The sequence below is a fragment of the Channa argus genome, chromosome 18 (genome assembly GCF_033026475.1).
Source record: "Channa argus isolate prfri chromosome 18, Channa argus male v1.0, whole genome shotgun sequence".
Classification (NCBI taxonomy): domain Eukaryota; kingdom Metazoa; phylum Chordata; class Actinopteri; order Anabantiformes; family Channidae; genus Channa; species Channa argus.
The window spans coordinates 12,869,013-12,887,631 of NC_090214.1; the positions used below are offsets into that span (position 1 = coordinate 12,869,013).

At 37.2% G+C, this 18,619-nt stretch overlaps 1 protein-coding gene across 3 annotated transcripts; it reads right to left on the minus strand.

The window, feature by feature from the left end:
• Positions 1–1,547: 1,547 nt before the first annotated feature.
• Positions 1,548–17,907, minus strand: LOC137103454 (calcium/calmodulin-dependent protein kinase kinase 2). Of its 3 annotated transcripts, XM_067483825.1 has the most exons (18): positions 17,692–17,904; positions 13,449–13,747; positions 12,822–13,163; positions 11,547–11,594; positions 10,523–10,576; positions 9,518–9,569; positions 9,200–9,333; positions 8,761–8,797; positions 8,568–8,589; positions 8,374–8,462; positions 7,436–7,635; positions 7,139–7,192; positions 6,982–7,055; positions 6,771–6,858; positions 6,455–6,586; positions 5,587–5,690; positions 5,358–5,411; positions 1,548–4,009 (listed from the first exon to the last, which is right to left on the minus strand). In XM_067483825.1, exons 2-18 carry the CDS (start codon positions 13,680–13,682, stop codon positions 3,937–3,939), a joined length of 1,791 nt encoding a protein of 596 aa, XP_067339926.1. In that variant the 5' UTR covers positions 13,683–13,747; positions 17,692–17,904; the 3' UTR covers positions 1,548–3,936. The 3 variants fall into 3 exon arrangements, with proteins under 3 accessions (XP_067339926.1, XP_067339928.1, XP_067339927.1); XM_067483827.1 differs by lacking the exon at positions 7,139–7,192 and having other exon boundaries at positions 17,692–17,907; XM_067483826.1 differs by lacking the exon at positions 5,358–5,411 and having other exon boundaries at positions 17,692–17,902.
• Between the last annotated feature and the right edge of the window lie 712 nt (positions 17,908–18,619).

Consider the following 18,619-nt stretch of genomic DNA (forward strand, 5'->3'; position numbering starts at 1 on the left):
CCTTCTCAGGATGCTCAAGGCAACAGTTTGACTAATAGCTTTATATTCCATATTGAAGACTGCATGGTCTGAAATTAAACATTGACAATTTGAACATTGGGCTCTGGAGAAAATCAAGTAGCAGGTCTTTTTCACATGTGCAGTTCATAATGATCAGTAATGTGCACTACTGCAGTACATCCTTATATTCAAGTGGATTAGTCAGTCTTTGCGTTAGTCAGTCCTGCGCTTGTGTTTTAACTTTTTGGAAGACTGGAGCCACTTCTGTCCAGCTGATCGAAATGATCGTCATCCTGACCTAAATTTAAACTGATTATTTTGTTAAATCAATTTATACTTGAAAACAGTACATATTTTGAACTGTTAATTTTGCAAGTTGATGTAAAGACATTAAAAATACTTTAATTTAATTACTAATTGAAATTGTCTTTATTTCCTTATTCAGTTTTTAAAACTCCTTTTAAGTTTCAATGTTATCTTTTCTCAGACATTGCAGCCCTTATTAATGGCACAGACTATATTGTATGTATAGTTCACTGCAAAATGGGACGAGAGTAATGGGAGTACAACTGAAAAGAAAAATATTTCCTGCAGAAGTAAACAATTAACTGAGCATGAAGAAGCAGGGCTCCACTTCTTTCACCTTCAGCACATCTTGTTTGCTGATTTGCAATTTTAGGCTCCCTTATATGTCCCAATTGGGGGCCATAGCACACCAGTTCTAGACTTGTACCTGTATCTAATGCTGTATGAGGATCGCTGTAGTGAAAGTAATTTGTGACTTCTTTATGCTGACATTTTGCTGTACATGGCTGCATTTACTGTAGAGTGGTTGATGCTTTTCAACTGTATGTTCAATATGCAGACATGATCCCTGCCACTGGGTCTGGTTACGATGAAACTTAGTAACACGTGATAATAACTTTTAACCCCAAACCTCTAGAACTAATGGTAGAAGCTAAATTTGTGGCACATCCTTGACTGACAGAGGAGCATTTTCAGAATAGAGTAACTGTAATGCTATAAAATTAGCACAAGAGGTCAGTATGACACTTAGTTTCCCAATGTGAGTGAAACCACTGACGTGTGGAGAATAGAAGTGGTTTTTTTTAGGTTTACTAGTTTCCAACTTTCTACAGTCCTACATGCAGATACTGGGTATTAAATATCCCTCTGCCTTAACCTCCATATTAACTATTTCTCTGCTTCTAGGTGATAAATTTCTCCAGGTGAATAAACCTTTCCTCCTGAGCAAACACATTTTAACCTCTTCATTAAATTCTGTTTGTCTACTTAATGAGACATAAACACATTGTTTCAGACTAACTTAAATCTTTTACAATTATAGTATGACTATGGATGTCAAGTGGATTAAAGACTCTTGAAGAATATGTCAAATGCTAAAAATGATTCACCTATATCAAAAGAACAAAATGTGGTATTCCAGCACTCAAGAACAGCCTACACCTTCAGAAATGTTAACAGTGCACAGCACACACTAGTGGTCTTTTTCTGTAAATATAAAAACAAAGGTTGATGACATTACATAAAGGCAATCATGTTTTATTCAAAAGATGAACAGGATACATTATGTATAGAATAATGAATTTAAAGTCCTGTCTTGTTGTCAAAGACTTTGCATGCTATGACAATACATTAGTGAGTGTTCAGTATGTTGGCATGCATTGAGGGGGCAAAGAGCCCCCAAAGCTCTAAATTAAAAAAAAAAAAAAGAAAAGAAAAAAACAAAAAAAAACAATGCAAAACTTTGTGACTTATAGTCTGAAGAATGGGCAAAGACTATATTGAAACAAAGTACAAGATTGAATATTGTAAGTCTAAAATATTTCATGTAGCTTTTGGTAGCTTGCACCCAGCATTCAGACGCAAAACTATCCTTCAGTACTTTGTTGTTGGAGGGCAAAATATTCACACCATATGGGAGCTAGCTTACTACAAACTTTATCTTAAATAATCATTTACAATATATCATAATGTAAAGCCTGTCATAAATGTGTGGAAATCATCTTTTAAACTAGTGAACATTTCACAGTATAACACAAATTCTGGCATTTATTTGTACAATAAATGTTTTCACTATAGACAATAAAGCTTATCTTTTCATTATTGAGTAAATTCTAAAATCAAGAGTGTTTGTCTGCAGGATATTAAAAATCAATTAGAATAAGAAAAGACACATCATATGCATAGTACTAGTCTTTAAAACAGACATACAGTACATACAGTTTAGAGTGACATGCAAGTAAAAAAAATCCAAAGTCCCTTTTTTATACATTCAACACTTAAGTGCTGAAGTTATAAGTCTGTGGAAGCCTTAACTGTTATAATCAATAGTGAATAAGTATTCTAACGAGAAACATATTAAGTGACTTTATACTTACACCAACATAGTTTAGAAACAAACCAACTAATGAAGAATAAAAAGGAATAAAAGAGGGAAATGCTGATATACTGCTTTGGGACCATCTAAAATAAACACAACATTAAATAAAAAGAGTACTTTATAACTACTTAAAAATATTTGCAGAGTGGCCTCCTATTAAAGATGGAAAGAGAACTATTTCTTCATTCAATACCAGATATGTCATGCATAGAGTGGTACAAAAAGGTCCGCAGCTGCACAATGCGCCAATCTCAAACTAGCAAGAATAGTCAGCTCCAGTAGTTCAATAAAGAACAAATAGTTTAAAGGTTTCTTTTCTTTACATTATTGAACTATGCTTACAAAATTCTACCACACTTAAGTTATTGGTGTCCTGGAAATGTAATGTAATTCTTACAATAAAAAAAACAAAAAAAAAAAAACAAATAAAACAACTGAGAACATTCACAATTTTAACTTGAGGTTCAATAGTCGTCAGTATCCACTTTGATAACTGAAATAAATACATGAAACGTTTTAAATGGTGTTTCTCAGTATCACAACACGCAACTTTGTTTGGAGAGAACTGACTTGCTGTTTAAACTATTAAAAATATATTTTAAGTTATTTTTTAATTTTGCACCAAAATGTAGTTTTTCATATGCATTTTGTAGATCAATACCGTCTTTAATCAATTTGCTGCAGTACTATGAATTAAAAAAAATACCAAAAAAGGTAATGTTCACACACAAAAAAAAAATAACTACAGTAAATGCACTAGCTTTGAAAATGTTTTCTTATATACAGTAATGATGAATCTGGTTCTTCACATACCACTAATCCATTAAAGTTTTTTATTAATTGTAAAAAACTGACTTATTAACAAACCTATAATAGGACTAAAATTAAACATTGCTAAACATGAGGGTGCTAATGTATTTAAATAATTTATACAGTGCTTGCATTGGGAAAGTAATCACATGCATAAAGTTAAGTAAACATTTTTTAATTTCCCTTTTTTCCATTTCGGGAAACCTGTACAAACCTGTGACTAGACAATCACTGTTAAAAAACCTGCTCCACTGAAAAGAATGTCAAGGTGATGGTGCCATACACCATCAGTCTCCTGTTCCCATGCCCTTTTTACCTGAAAGTATCGTCAAGTAAAGACAAGAAGAAACACAAGTGGCTGAACTATGATAACACACAAAACTGTACAGTTGAAGCCTGAGACAAAGCATGCTAAGACTATAAAGCATGCAGGATAAGAAGAGGAAAATGGGTTGAAGATCAAGAGCTGCAGACAGGTTCAAGGTTCAGAAGAATCCTCTGTTGGAAGGTTCTCACATTACACTCAGTCCCACAACCCCAAGGCTGAGGCTTGTAAGAGAAGAAAATTTAATAAAGGCTTAGCAAATGGTTGTCAAAGTGCATTAGAACCGTAATTTCACCCTTTTCTCTGCAGACTGCCAGTATAAAACTGTGAGTAAAGGGGTGTGGTGCTGTGTGGTTGCAGACAGGCAGATACCATGGTGCATAATACACCCTCTGCATCAGGAAAGAGCCTCATCCTCTCCCACGTAGGGCAGGTCCATACTCCTCATGCCATCACCACTTTCTTGTTTCCTAAGTAACAGAGCATTAGTTATAGCACTGCTGTGGGCCCACTGCCAATCCCACTGTATATCACTGAGCAGAGAAATAAAACTACTGTTAAGCTCAGTTTAGAAACTGGAAACCAACCATTTACTTTTACATAATGCAAGGTAGCACAAACTAAAGAAACTCGGCTAAGTTGTCTTTGTTTGTCAAAGTTTACGATACTCAAGAGGAAACACAAAAATAATTCGTAAAATTGGTTAATAGAAAAGATTATATGACAGAAGTTAATATTTCTGGCAAGGACATTTCTCAAGAGATGCAATGACAAATTTACAGGTATTTCCTTTGGTGTGGAGACACAGCAACAACTTAAGATAAATGCATCCTCTGGTCTCATGATGAACTGATTCTGGACAAAAATGATACTTCTGATTTGACTGTGCCAGAGACAAACTGATTAATTCATCTTTCCAATATGCTTAGGTTTATTCATATGGTGGTTGGTGTGTATTTAGTTATGTTACATAATACACTTTATCAACAGATAAAATTGTTAGTGCCCTTCCACCACAGTTTTCCCTGAAACAAATAAAATAATACAGCAATGGCCAGACCAACCAACAAAGTGACTACTTTTCTCCAGTCAAAATAGGCTAAATTACTAATTACAAGATTAAAAATGTGTGATAGTAATTACTGGAAATCCACTCTTTATGATCTTTTCTAACAAATCGGTCCAGGCTATTTTCATTTGTTTAATTACTTAAATTATTCTGTAGAATCAAAACTCGAAAGCAGGGTCGGTTATTTCAGAAGAATTGTGTGGTTCTTCTTTTAATATGGATGGTTGTCAACAATTATTTCCACATCTGTATATCTTGAGAGTAAACACAACACCACAAACTGTGGTATCAATAAAAAACCAGCAATACTTATTACTATGGATTTAACAGATGAGCTTCTTATGATATAATTCTGTAAGTATTTAACCACAGCTCTTATCCCAAACCATGGCCTTGTTCATAGGAAGTAGTAAAATTGTCAATTGCTTTCCTTCAGTTATATAATCAAATGGGACATTCTGCACTTCAGAATGTGTTTAACTGACGGTATCCTCAAACGTGGAACATACTGTAGAATAAATCTTATTGCAGAATCTGGAGAATACCTCTATATTACCAAAGATGGCTTCTCTTAACGCTCCTAAACTATCACAGGCTAGATTTCAATGTAGATGCACAAGTGTATTTGATCGTTAAGCCATATTTTGAAATGCAGGTGCTTATTTTATACTATACGAAGAATCTTAAAGAATGTTTTCTACCACTTACATATAACTACAGCAGGCAAGAATTGTCCTATGGTTATTTACCTTTTTTGGTTACAATGAATATAGCGGTATCTCACATTGCCTGTACTGCCTTTCCTGAGGGCAGGAGAGGGAGGAGTGAAATATTAACAAGTCTACTTCAAACACTGTCTACAGAGACATTATTAAAGCATAAAAACAGAAGCAGCTGCAAGTGATACAAAGCATACTGCTTTGATTTCAAGTATTAATGCAAAACCTTAGAAGGTCAGAAGCTGCACAAAATCCTTACATGACTGTTTGCCCTGGAGCACACAAGCTGCTGCGGTCTTCTTTACGGCCCCAGTCAAAGGGGTTCCCAAAGGAACGCTTCCTTAGCATGGTTCTCACCAGGATCTGAAAAAGAGAAATGAAAAATCATATACGACTTACAAGGTTGTGGCTATTATATAAAGAGGAATAGCTTCACTTTCATTTTGTTTTGTTGTAAAACAATAGTGGGGTTATCGTAACATAAATATAGTAACTTGTATTCAGTGGGGGTTTTATTTCTTTGCATGAAAACAGTCCTGTACATAAGCAACAGATTAAATTTTTACGAAATAGCTATGATCTGTCACACTGGAAATAAACAAATGGCACTTAGCCTAAACAATCTATAAATTATAGTCTACATATTTCCTGCAATTCACCCACACAGCAACAAATGACAACATGACAGCAGATGCAGTGAATATGGAGGTCGGCCCTTATAACTCTTTGCTTAAGAAGACATTAAGAGAAAAAAAGGTGGTACAAAGCACAGACAGGCTTTAAATTCCTCCCAAACCTCTTTATCTCGAATGAAACTTGTGAGAATACATTTTAAAAACTAAATGATTGATTAATCTGCTCTAGCACTAAGTGCTGTGAAAGCAATGAGGAAGGTGGTAGTTGTGTTGCTGGGTGGTGCAATGTGACTGAAACAAAGAAAAAAAATTGAACATGAACTTTTGATGCGTTTGTGTTTTTGCCTCTCTCAGGGCAGCTTAATGACAATAAACTGTTCTAATTGGGAATATTTTAATTAATGACACCAGAAGCAAAACAAAGTTAGACTTGTTACAGTGTGATGTCATTAATGTGTGGTTTTTAAGTAAAATACAAGTTTAAAAACTCACCACTGTAGCCAGGCTGGGGATATGTTTAACAGAGTTCTCTACCTCCTCCTCAGTCACCTCGATCAGCATACAACAGTTGTCATCCTCTGGAGGAAGGGGCTCAGCACCATGTCTTGTCACCCACGTTTGCACCTGGACACAAGAAGTCCAAATAAGTCCTTAAAATGTATGCAGCTTTTAGCAAAGACACCCTGTCTTTGCAGGTGCCTTATATTATGCGTGTTTTTGAAGCTTTATAACATTTATGAATAACATTTATGAATAACATTTATGAATGCCAAATATAAAGACCTGCAGCTCAAGGGATACTGTTTACCTTAATTTGTGGGACTGATATCCTTGTCTCTGGGTTCTTGTCCAGCATTTTCAGCAACAAATCTTTGAGATCATCTGATATGTCAGTGCTGTTGAAACACAAATGATTTTAACTACAATTAGGTTTTTTTTTTTTTTTCACAAAATAAATAGTAGCCTGTGAAATGCATTTGGCAGGCTTAACACAAGATGACAGGAGGACCAGGACTTACTTTTCAGGTATCTCCACAGGTTGTGCCTTGATTTTCTGATGAAGACTAACGATGCGCTCATCCATAAACGGACACTGAATGAAAGAAAAGTCGTGAAGGATCAGCTGAAATTCTTTTTTTAGTTTCTTCTTCTTTTTTTGCATAAACACAGACTCACCACTCCAAAAACGAAGCAATAAAGCGTCACTCCCATGGCCCAAACATCCAAAGCCTTTATGAGGTAAAAATAAAATACAAATACATGATGCAGTAATGCAGTGTTATATGTAAAGTGTTTTTTTTCAGTGGATGCTAATATACATAATAATGTATTTTGTACTAAGATAGATAATAAAACTACACTGAAACATAAATTATATAAACACGAAGAAAATATTTTCAAACAAAAAAGCAAATGTCATTGGATTTCTGAAAACCATTACCAGGGGCACTAGTTAGCCAAGTATTTCTTTACCTTGCCAGAGAAGTTCTTTCTGGTCTCTGAAAGTGCTTCAGGGGCAAGAAACGCTGGTGTTCCCACTGTGCTTGTTAGAAGGGCATCAGCTCCCTCAAACTGGTTACTGACTCCAAAGTCTGCAATCTTGATGTGTCCATCCTCTCCCACCAACAGATTAGAGGGTTTGATGTCTCTGTGGATGATCCTCTGGTAATGTACTATGACACAGAATGCAGTAATTTTATAATATTCTTTAAATAAAGTTTTCACTTTGTAAAAATTAGCATGGACTGTAAACGAATGAGTTGTTGGCTTGAAGGAACAAACAAAGGGTCACATCCAGAGTTCCATCTTGAAACCTTCATGTGTTATATCACAGCGTGAAATATACATTTTAACCAAACTACTTGCACTGTGCTTTTCTTGAGTTATATTCATTTAGAACAAGAAAAATAATAAGGTTCTAGCTGTTTCAGTGTCTCTCAGAGCAGAGAGCCCTCCCTCTTCTTCCCTTGGCACTAGTCTCCAAGACAACTCTTTGTGCAATCTCTTCTCAGACTGAAATGTATCAAGAAAAACTAAGATGAGGTGAATTGAGGGTGGGTGGCTAGAGTCAAGAACAGAACAAATGAAGAACTTGTAGGATGAAGGCAGATCTTGATAAATCACCAAGAACTTTAACTTGAAACAAAGATAATATCACTCTAATTCAGATATTTACGTATCTTTACTACATAGGTAATACAGAGGATTTTAGATAAATATTACATGCATAAAAGTACAGCTAATTATGAGGTAGTATTTTCATGTTATTTTGTATATATTGACAAATCTATTAAGAAATGATTACTCTTTAAGAAATTATTAATAACATTAATCGACAGTAAAATGAATCTTCCTATTCTTAACAGTATACACTTCAGTTACAGGTTGTGTATGAGATTTCAGAGACTTACAATACTCAATTCCCCTGAGCAGATCTTGGAAGTAAAAGCGTGCTTGGTCCTCACTGAAAGGTTTATCTGTCGGCACCTCCATCACAGCCCTGAATACATAAACAGGTAAACATATTTACAATTAGCAATGATAACTAATAAGATTGAACTCAAGCCAGTGTCACAATTATTACCATAAAACAGGCTTAGCTTACCCTTGCTTAACCAGCTCAAACACTGTGACAGAAACACAGATGAGGTTAGTAATAAGAGCTTTTCAGTTACAAAGAAATAAACAAAAAATATAGAAAATATATTTTTTTTAAATGCTTGTTTTGTGCATGACATTAAGACAGTGATTGTGTGTGTGTGTCGCTGCTGTAGGCTGACAGTGTGGCCACAACATACCCATGTACAGATGGTCCTCGCTAGGGTCATCCAAAACCTGGCACCAAATCACAGGGGAATAAAAATGAGTGTAAACCTATACAACAGATCACCTTTTTCTGCGGTAAAATTAAATGCATCTTCACTCTTGTGCATTGAGTGCTAAGCTGTGTCAATGATGCACACAGTATAATGTAATTTTGATGCATTTGAAGACTGCGATTTTGCAGTCCCTCTATGCAGATGTACTATTTCTTTGTCTTGAGCCAATAGTTTCTGGCATTCAAAAGTACCTGCACTTGCACTCTTTGAATGAAAATCTATTATTTATTGGGAACTTTTGATTTTTGAAAGTTTTCTATGTATCTTGACACACAGTTCACTTTGAAAAGTTTTTAGGAAAGTTTTGGCCAAATCTAATTTAAAATACCATAAATTTTAAATTTTTAACGGGGCTTACCTCTACTAGTTTTACCACATTAGGATGGTCCAGCTTTTTAAGGATGGCAATCTCTTGATAGACTCGCTCCAGAGGTCCTTTGGGCTGAGGGGGACCCTCAGGGGCTGCTTTACCTCCACGAGGAGGGGGCCTCCCTGACCGACAAGGAAGACGAGAATAGTTAACATGTGAGGAGCTGGGACAAGGAGAGAATAGGACCAAAGACAGTGTCTTTGGTTTCAGTGCTGGTATGGAGTATGCATGTACTGTAGTACTAATGCATTATGAGAGACTGCACTCTCTGCTGTTTTGACCATCTGTTCCTGGCTCTTGACTTACGTGGGAAACCTGCCTGCCGCATCAATCTTTTCTTGGACAGCACTTTCATCGCCTACATAGGAGAGAGGGGGAGATAAAGTAGGATGGAAAAGATAATAAGGAAAAGATTAATAGAATGACATAGAAAAAGATAAAGCAGAATGAGATGATGTATACAGTATCTGACATTGCACCCACTCGTACACGTACTTGCCTTTAAATTTCTCCCCTCACCTTAAATCTCTATGTGTCTGTGACTACTAACACTGACCAGCGTCATCAGTACAAAAAATTAGAACAGATAGAATATGGGTGTTCCTCTTTCTGAGGTAGGTCTGAAAATACAATGCAAACATTTTTTTCAGTTCTTGAATGAGCCCTTTTAGCCTATCAGCAAAAGGTAAATAATTTCTTCCAACTTGTACTCTAGCGTCTTCTTCTTTTTTGTGATTTTCTTACAACAAGAGATGAAGGACTGGCAAGACTGTGGCAGACCATAGTGGAGCAGGGACAGGGAGGGCTGGGTGTAGCAGAGTCGCCTCATAATACCTCAACTTGATTGGCAGTTTTGAACTGAGGGTACAATATGTGACAGTTACAGCGTTCAGTAGAGATTTTCCTTATATTTAAATGGCCTCAGTGCCCCCAGTCATTATGGCATCGCTATAATCACTGAATACAACATGTGGGCTTTGTCACTTGGGAGGAATATTAAAATAATCCTCGTGTCATTATCTGTCAATATCATGCAGCTTAATGAGAATTGCTGCAATAATCATGAACAGCAAAAAGAAAGACTTGAACTGGTGTTTTATTACAACACTCAACAAATAAAAAAATTAACGAGATATTTTCAATGTGCAGGTTTCACAGAAAATCACACCAGCAAATGCGATAAGGGGGTTTAATTATTATGAGGTTTGCCAATGTGTGTGTGACGAATGAGGGAGAAGTGAGAAAAATAGAGACAGTGTTAATAGTTGGGAAGAAATTGCCTCTGTTTTTGTGTGTGCATGAAAAACTCACATAGTATGTGTTGTCATCCTCATTGTAAGCCAGCTTGACAACACCATATGAGCCCTGGTCCGGGAATAAGTAAAAGAGAATAGAAGCCAAAAAGTGAGATAGAGCAGCTGTCAATTTTTCGCGTGAAAAAAACAAACAAAAAAAACAACAACAACAAAAAAAAAACAACACACAACTATGCGCAAAGCAAATGTTCTAAATACATACAACTATAAACAGGAACAAATACAAACACATCCACACAGGAAGTGAGTGGGCTGACAGTATACACTGAAAGAGTACCAGCTGCTTCAAAGTGAGAACAGAGAAATTCAAATCATCTCTCCCTCTGTCTTTTATTTTTGATTTCAGGCTAATTAGGGAAACTGGATGTGGTTTATGTTATCAAGCTCCCCTGCCCACACACAGGAAATTCGAGATAAAACTAGGCCCAATTAGATGCCTGTGTGCACAAATTAATGCACAAAAACAAACAGACAGAGAGGGGGAGTAAGAACAGGATCAGTTCCTGCTGGGGGAGCAGATTAGAGAGATAGGACAGAGCTCATCCTAGGATACAGAAATGATCTGATAACAGGAGCCTCACCAATACTCTTGAAAGGCTCCAATTGTCTCAGCTGAAAACAAAACCACACACATTACCACATCTACTGTACCTACATGCAGAAAAACACAGACAGGCAAACTGTAGCCTTTAAAAACCACAGTCTAAAACGTGCCTACAACTACACAAACCCACTCTCTCACTCGTATCCACTAAGCCTCACACAGCCCTTAGAGAGCGCTATTTATATCGGCCTCTCATCAATCTTCCAACTCTCCATTGGCCTGGTAGTTTACACAGAGTTTGGGAAATGAGGACAGTCGGGAGTGAGGATATCAGAGACTCTTACTGCATGTCTTTGATGGTGTGCTACATGTGTGGCAGATGTGCAGTAGGCGGATGGGTTAAAAAAAATAAAAATAAAAATAAAAAAAATGGAAGAGTCAGTAAAAGGGAGCAATCAGTTGTGTGTGATGGTACCTTTCCAATCTCATCTTTCAGCTTGTACTGGTTGAGCTGAACACAGTCCTTGAGAAAATAGAAAAGACAAGAGGAGAAAATGGTTTCTTTTGAAAAACGGAAATTACATTTTCACGTGAGTGTAATGTCTTTTCCAAAAAAAGGGCTTATGAAATCCTCTCTATTTAATTTGTTTCTGAGATCTTCCAACAATTTTCATGTGCTTGTAAGGATGTCAGTATGACTGCGATTGCAATCCCAATTCATCTTGTCCTTTTCTAGGGTGTATACAAAGTTAAAACTCTGCCTTGACAAATCCAGATTTGCAGTTAAGCAAAGCAACAAACAAAAACATGAATAAATTCAAAGACAGGTACTTTCCTCCATTTTGGCTCTAATCCTGTCTGTTTATCGTGCAGTGCACCTGCTATATTATACTTTGAAGGTAGAATGTGCTGAGTGGCTTAAAACTGTTTAGAAAAATCTAGATACTCTACTACAGGTGCATTCTACACGTCTTGATGGAGCAATGTTGCTCAGAACAAAAATCAATGGTTTAAATATTTTTGGTACACACACACACCATATTTTTTAATCTGATCCTGTGAAGACAAACACATATGTATAATTATAACTTAGACCAACCTCTGCAGCCCGTTGGCCTTCTAAATTATTAATTCTACCTACAATATTTTACATGGCATCTACAGATTTCTGCCTCTACAATTACCAGGGATCTAAACATTATTACCTTCTGACACTGTAAAACCTTACCTTCACATCCACAAAGCTCAGTCTTTACCAGTGTGCTGCTGCTTTTAGGAGAAATACAAATGTAGTTCTGCTTAATCTCCAATATGTTACAGATATATGTGTGATATGTGATATATGATGTTTAAAAAGGGGGAATTATGTGAGCTTCACAGTGTGTGAAAATTACCTTGTTCATGTGTAAGGCTTACACAGTGCCCTGATTTATGGAAACAGACTGGTCAAATGGTGCAGAGATCATTAATTATTTAATCACAACTATTATTTCACTGGCTGTAACCACATATTAGTTCATTTCTCTGAATGTCCTCATTTTCTGATTGATCTCAAACATACCATAACTCACTCGATTATACAAGGTAAATACTCAACAGTATGGCAACAGAAATTGCAGCATATTTTTGTGTTATCAGAAATTATTTTGTTGCACAAAGTCTGAAAACACAAGTAGTCAACTTCAACTTCACAGAAGGTTACAAAAACTCCTTAACACTGAAATTGTGTTAACCTTAGGGCTTAACATACCTGGAGGTCTGTAATGGAAACACTGTGGGACTCCACGGTGGGCCGGCGAGGTAAGTGTGGAGAGGAATGGGGTGATGTGATGGGGGAGTAGGGTAATGACGGGTAAATATAGCGCCCGTTGAGTCCTGGAGAGCTACACGGTGATGTTGCAGTTTGTGAACGCTCCTGCAGAGATAGTTTCCTGTCTGACAAATGTAATCTTCCCCTTTGTTCTTGGCTCTCTGGTAACAGAACCTCTGGTCGAACAACAGTGTGGAACAACAGGTCACAGGATGGAGTCTGAAAAGTTTCTGCCATAGAGGAAGCTGGCTCGGGTGTCACAGAGCTGTCCATTTCTTCTACCTGTGATTCAATACATTTAAACTATTTTATTTCACCTTCTGTATTCACATACTGTGTGTACTATAGTCTTTTATATGATGTTTAATATTTTATATTTATCACTTTGTATCAACCTTACATGACATTTTCTTACTGAGATTTTAAATTTAAATTTAAGGCAATAGTATTGTTTAGTAAATTTTTTACTGCTTTTTCCGCATTTAAATGACAGACAATATAATAACTTCACCTGTATAACAGAACAATAATATAATTTAATATAAACTATGGGCAATAAAAGTGTACCTCCTCCTCATCCCCGGCCTCTCCAGGTGGTCTGCTGGGTTCATACTCTGTGACCACAATAAGGGACTCCATGGGATCTGGAGAAGGCGTCTGAGAGTGTGTGTTCAAATGTGGTACGGGACAGCTGTGCAGCAAATCAGGAAGGGGCTGTGATGACTGCATTGGGGGTACATGACTACCACAGGAGGCCGGTGGTTCAGCAGAAGGCCAAGGGTTTACATGACAGGGAAACATGGTGCCTCTTCACAAAGGCTGACACCCACTGCTCCATCAGATGGGAACCACAGGGGTAATAGTGCCTAAGATATAGGAACAGAGTCAGAATAATTGCAGACTAAGAAAATGCATGAGAAGAATAATTGCTGGCTTTTCAGGCTGTCAGTGCTCTGTAACAGGTAAAACCATTTGCAGCATTTTGAGGTACAAAGTACTGGGACAGAGCAAAATATCAGTATACAGAAAGAATTAATGACTTGGAATTCCATTAATGACAGTAATATATAATAACAGAAACACTATTCCCCTACTTTTCGACCAGTCACATCTCTCTCAGGTGACAACTTCTCATCCTTCTTCAATTTCAAGGTGTGAGTATCTTACCAATCTCCTCTGGTTAAGGTTTGTCACAAGTGCAAAATAAGCCCTTCTCCCCAAATCCAAACTTCTGCGCGTGATCAGGTACTTTATGACAGCTCATAACTTTCGACTGATCATCTCACTCACTCTGGCTGGTCTACCAGTAGCATGCACAGTAAAGCTATAGCAAATGGCCCAAAAAGTGTCACCATATCTTACGTTTAATCAGCCAATAACATTTCATGTCACTCTTCTTTTTATTAAAGTAATGCTCTCACTCACATTGACTGGTCAGAAGCACAACAGTGACCTACCGGAAATCCTTAATTCAGGATCCTGAGCTTTCTCATTTACTGTAATCTGCCACTATGCGGCAACTTTTCTTTCTAATCTTGGTGTTTTCTTTAACTGGAGGATATATCCTAGTCCCCGGTCCTCTACTGAGTTGCTCCTTGTGGGGGAAAGAGGTACGTTACTCAGTTTAGTAAGTCTCTCTGTCTTCAAACGTTCCTTGAAAATTTATCTCTTCTAACATTACCAATTCATAATTCTCATGTTGCTTTTGTGTATCTTGTAGTAAAGACATATACTATCTACCATGTTGATGTGCTACTTCATACACCTGTAATTGTGTGTCGCGTGTGTCTAGTGTAATTGTAACAGTAACTCTTAAAGGTTACCCTTTGATTTAATAATTTGTACGTGCTTTGGACACATATTTAAAATATTCAAATAATGGTAAATATTTCAGTTGGGGAGTGTGGAGTCAGGCTATCTGTTATGTATATACATACACACACTTACATACATATATTCACAGACATAACGATTAATTACCTTTGCACACAGCTGGAGCAGAGTGTTTGACTAATAAGCATAAACCAAGTTGTTAATGTAATGGAAAAAGCAATCAGAAGTGCTCTGAAACATAAGCAGAAATAGCTCTTTCCATATACAGGAAAACAACTGTGGAGTCTGGACTTTGTCCACAGATTGTGTGCTAAGTGCTAATTAATGCATGCAAATGCATCTAGCATCACAAAATTCAAAAAACAGTTCTCTCTGAGAACAGGTTGATGTATCAATAAAAGCAATAGTTTAGTCTGTTTTGGATTTCAATTGCAAGACAAGGATCATTTTTACCTGTACAACACTTAACCAAATCCTTTTTAGCATAATTTCAAGAGAGAGCCATTTCCATCTTTAATTCCAATGAGCTTATTATCAACTAATTATCTGTGAGCAGAGAGGAAAGAAAAGGCAAGGACGGAGGAAAAGTGAGAAAAAACAAGACAGAGAGAGATCCTCAGTCATGGTTTTGACAGGATTGTGGCACTGTTAATGTGTAGGAGCTGAGTAAATCTCAGAGATACAGGAAAACAAAGAGACATCATAAAAAACAAGCAGTAAAAGCTTCAGCCAAGTTCAGAATGAGGACTGTGTGGGAAGAGACTCCTACTCCAGGTGGCCTGTCTACGTACATTGGCAGCCTGTAAATAGCGACGTAAATGAACAAAAGAAAGATTCATCAGACATTATACACCGAGTTTCACATTGAGCATAACTGTTTCATAGGTACAAATATACTTCCTGCTTTTCCTTTATGCTCTATAAGGCCTATTTCACAAATACTGTGGAAAGCTCTTAAAAATCCGGATTGACTTTTAACACACAGTATTGTGGCCACTGAAATAACAGAATGGGCTGTGATAAGTGGATCTAGCCACAGTGGAGTACAGAAGAATATGAATACGTGACCTTGTATGAAACTAACATTGCACCAGCTACTGCATGCTTTTTATAGCTAGAGAAAAAACTAAACATACTAGGGTGGACCTACTTTGATCTCAAATAAATGTGAAGCCACACATCAAGCTCAATTTCCTTTCACATGATTAGGTGGTTCATCTGCAGGTTGTAGCTTTGATAATGTCTTGCAAATTGTCTGGCCAGCCAGAATTTGCAGCAGCCTTATTAATCAACAAGGGCTAGATGCATGCAAACTGAGAAAATTTCTTTCAAAGTTTCAGTAACAGTGTTAGCCTAGCAATCACACAAAACCTTACCCTGGCTTAATAAAGCTTTTAGAGGTTTGAAAGTTGGGAAAAACTGTTTTTATTACTCAAGGGCCATCCCTAAACTTAGGAAAGTTATGAAAAGCCGGGTGGGGGGCTTATCAAAGCTTGAGAGGGTCTAAGCATCACTCAGCAATTGTAACAACACAACCAGAGTCCTGCAGACATACAAGTACAATACAGGACCATCTGGAGTTGAGGAGGATTTATTGAAAGATCGGCAGAGCAAGATCAGTAGAGCAACCATGTCAGTGATCTGCAGAGCCATGCAAGGGATAAGGTCTGCTAAATGGAGAGATGAGCGTCCTCAGACAACTTAACTCAAGTGTTATCATATAATTATAGCTGAATATTACTGAGAATCTAACATATTTTATGGCAATACTAATTTGGAGTTGTTAACCTATTATTTACTCTGCGTGAACAGAAAATAAAAAGTTGGTTGATGTAAGAATTGCATCTGTTTTTTATTTTTGTATATTTTTTGCTCCTTTGATGATTCAGTTTCATTTTTTACTGAATGTTCTTTGAGTGCTTGTCATCCATCAAGATCTGGCTAAAAAATAACTACCGCCACATAAATTCAACCAAGACTGAAAGTCTGATCGCTGCATCAGACAAAAATATCGCCTTAACCAAACACCTTAGTTTACTGAGCCTCAGAAACCTAAGTGTTGTGTTTGACCAGTCTATGTAACTTATTGTCACTCAAGACAGCTAGTCAAGAACAGTTTCTGTCACTCGAGGAACATCTTCAAACTGAGGAAAACGTTATGAAAAGCCGGTCAGGAAATAATTATTCATCCTGTCACTTCTTCTCGATAATTGTAATACTGTTTTTACTCGTTATATCCAAACAATTGGCAGCGAGGGTTTCCAACACCTTCGGAGGGCTTCTGATTTCAGGCCAAAAAAAAAAATGCTCATCACGATATCACATTACTCAAGGCGTCTTTAAATTACTTGTTTTAACAAACTGAGAATAAAATCCTCCAAATCATTACTTAAACGATGATCAAACTATATTTTCAATAACTTAATAATAAGATTAACTAATTGTTCAAGCCCTACTTAAGTCAATCAATCAAGTCAACATAACGCTACTTAAGATTCTTTTCTAACATTTAAAGTGCAACACTTTTATTTTTCACAAAATAAGGTGGTGTGTCAAATATGTCAATGAGGGCAAAAGGAAAACCTTCGTGTTCCACGTTACATGTCACTGACAATTAACAGTTTAGCTTTTATCGTGCTAACGTTAAGACATAAGAGAAGACGGTTATACCTCGATAACTGTAAATGTTAGAGCCAGAAATAAAGCTCTTATTACCAACCTCATCACAAACTGACAGGAGAAGCGAGTGTTCCTGGTGGCTGAGGTCCCACCAAGCTATTCAAGCTCTAAAGACAAGCAGCCCAGCTAACATTAGCAGCTGAACCCACTGTCAAAATAACGTGACAGATGTTGTCGAGCAGGAGTCAAGGCTGCTAGTACGACTGAGTAGCGTTTATGCCCACAGTGTGACCCAAGCGGGGACAACAAAGAACCAACACTTCGTTACTGATTAAAATAAAAATAAAAAAGACAATACCTCAACGTGTTTCTTGGGCCTATGATGCAGAACTGTGTGGTTGTTTCTCCTCGCTCTGCTGCGGTGTGAGTTGCGTCCGGACTACGACAGCTAACGTTAGCTAGCCGTTAGAGAGAATGCAGCAGGCTGACAGACCGATGCTGCGGTTGACCAATCCAGCTGAGCACACAGGTCCCGTGCTTCACACGGAGGAAGTGCTGACAACACCGGCGGTGTAGTAATTTATCAGTACCGGCAATATATATATATATTTTTTTTGGGGGGGGGACTTCCGCAAAAGAGATTTAGGCTGCCATACGTTATTTTCGATTAACCGCATCAACATAAAGGCGTTTTATCATCTTATTGGGAGTTTCTGCCTCAGATTCACAATAAACTAACTCCCCCTAGTGGTTTACCAAGAAGTGTCCTCTGGAATTTAGGATTTGTGATGGATGAATACTTTTATAGTTGCCAACTATTAGGACAAACAAACATTTAACCGGATACTTACTCGTATCCGATGGTCCAACGATTATCCACTCCAGACATCATTGCATGACTAGGACGGAACATTTATTGTATTCCACGTTTCCCAACTTAGCCTATAACAGACTAATTCTACAATACACGTTTACAAACAGTAATTTCATAAATCAATTCCATCAAACGTTTCTCAGTGATTCCCAAATCCACAGAACACTAAGAAACCGTGTGCCTCCACAGCTACACACTGAACCTCTCATTTCTAGCGTCACCCCACTATTTTGTAGTCAGTTCCTTTGCTCAAATAGTCCAGGTCTGTTCCTTTCAATAGCTGAGCTAGACTGTCTTTTGTTCTAACAAACCCTTGCTTATCTTTAACCTTAGAGAAACTAGAAAGCCATTGTCAACAATGACAAAATTAGTACACTTAACCAACCTTACAATACATAAACCAAAACAGAGG

Coding starts and splice junctions, on each gene's coding strand:
- LOC137103454 (XM_067483825.1), bottom strand. CDS start 13,682: ATGTTTCCCTGTCATGTAAACCCTTGGCCTTCTGCTGAACCACCGGCC. Junction 9,570..10,522: donor AGGATGACAACACATACTAT/GTGAGTTTTTCA, acceptor TCTCCTATGTAG/GCGATGAAAGTGCTGTCCAA. Junction 7,636..8,373: donor GCTCAGGGGAATTGAGTATT/GTAAGTCTCTGA, acceptor TCTGTGTCATAG/TACATTACCAGAGGATCATC.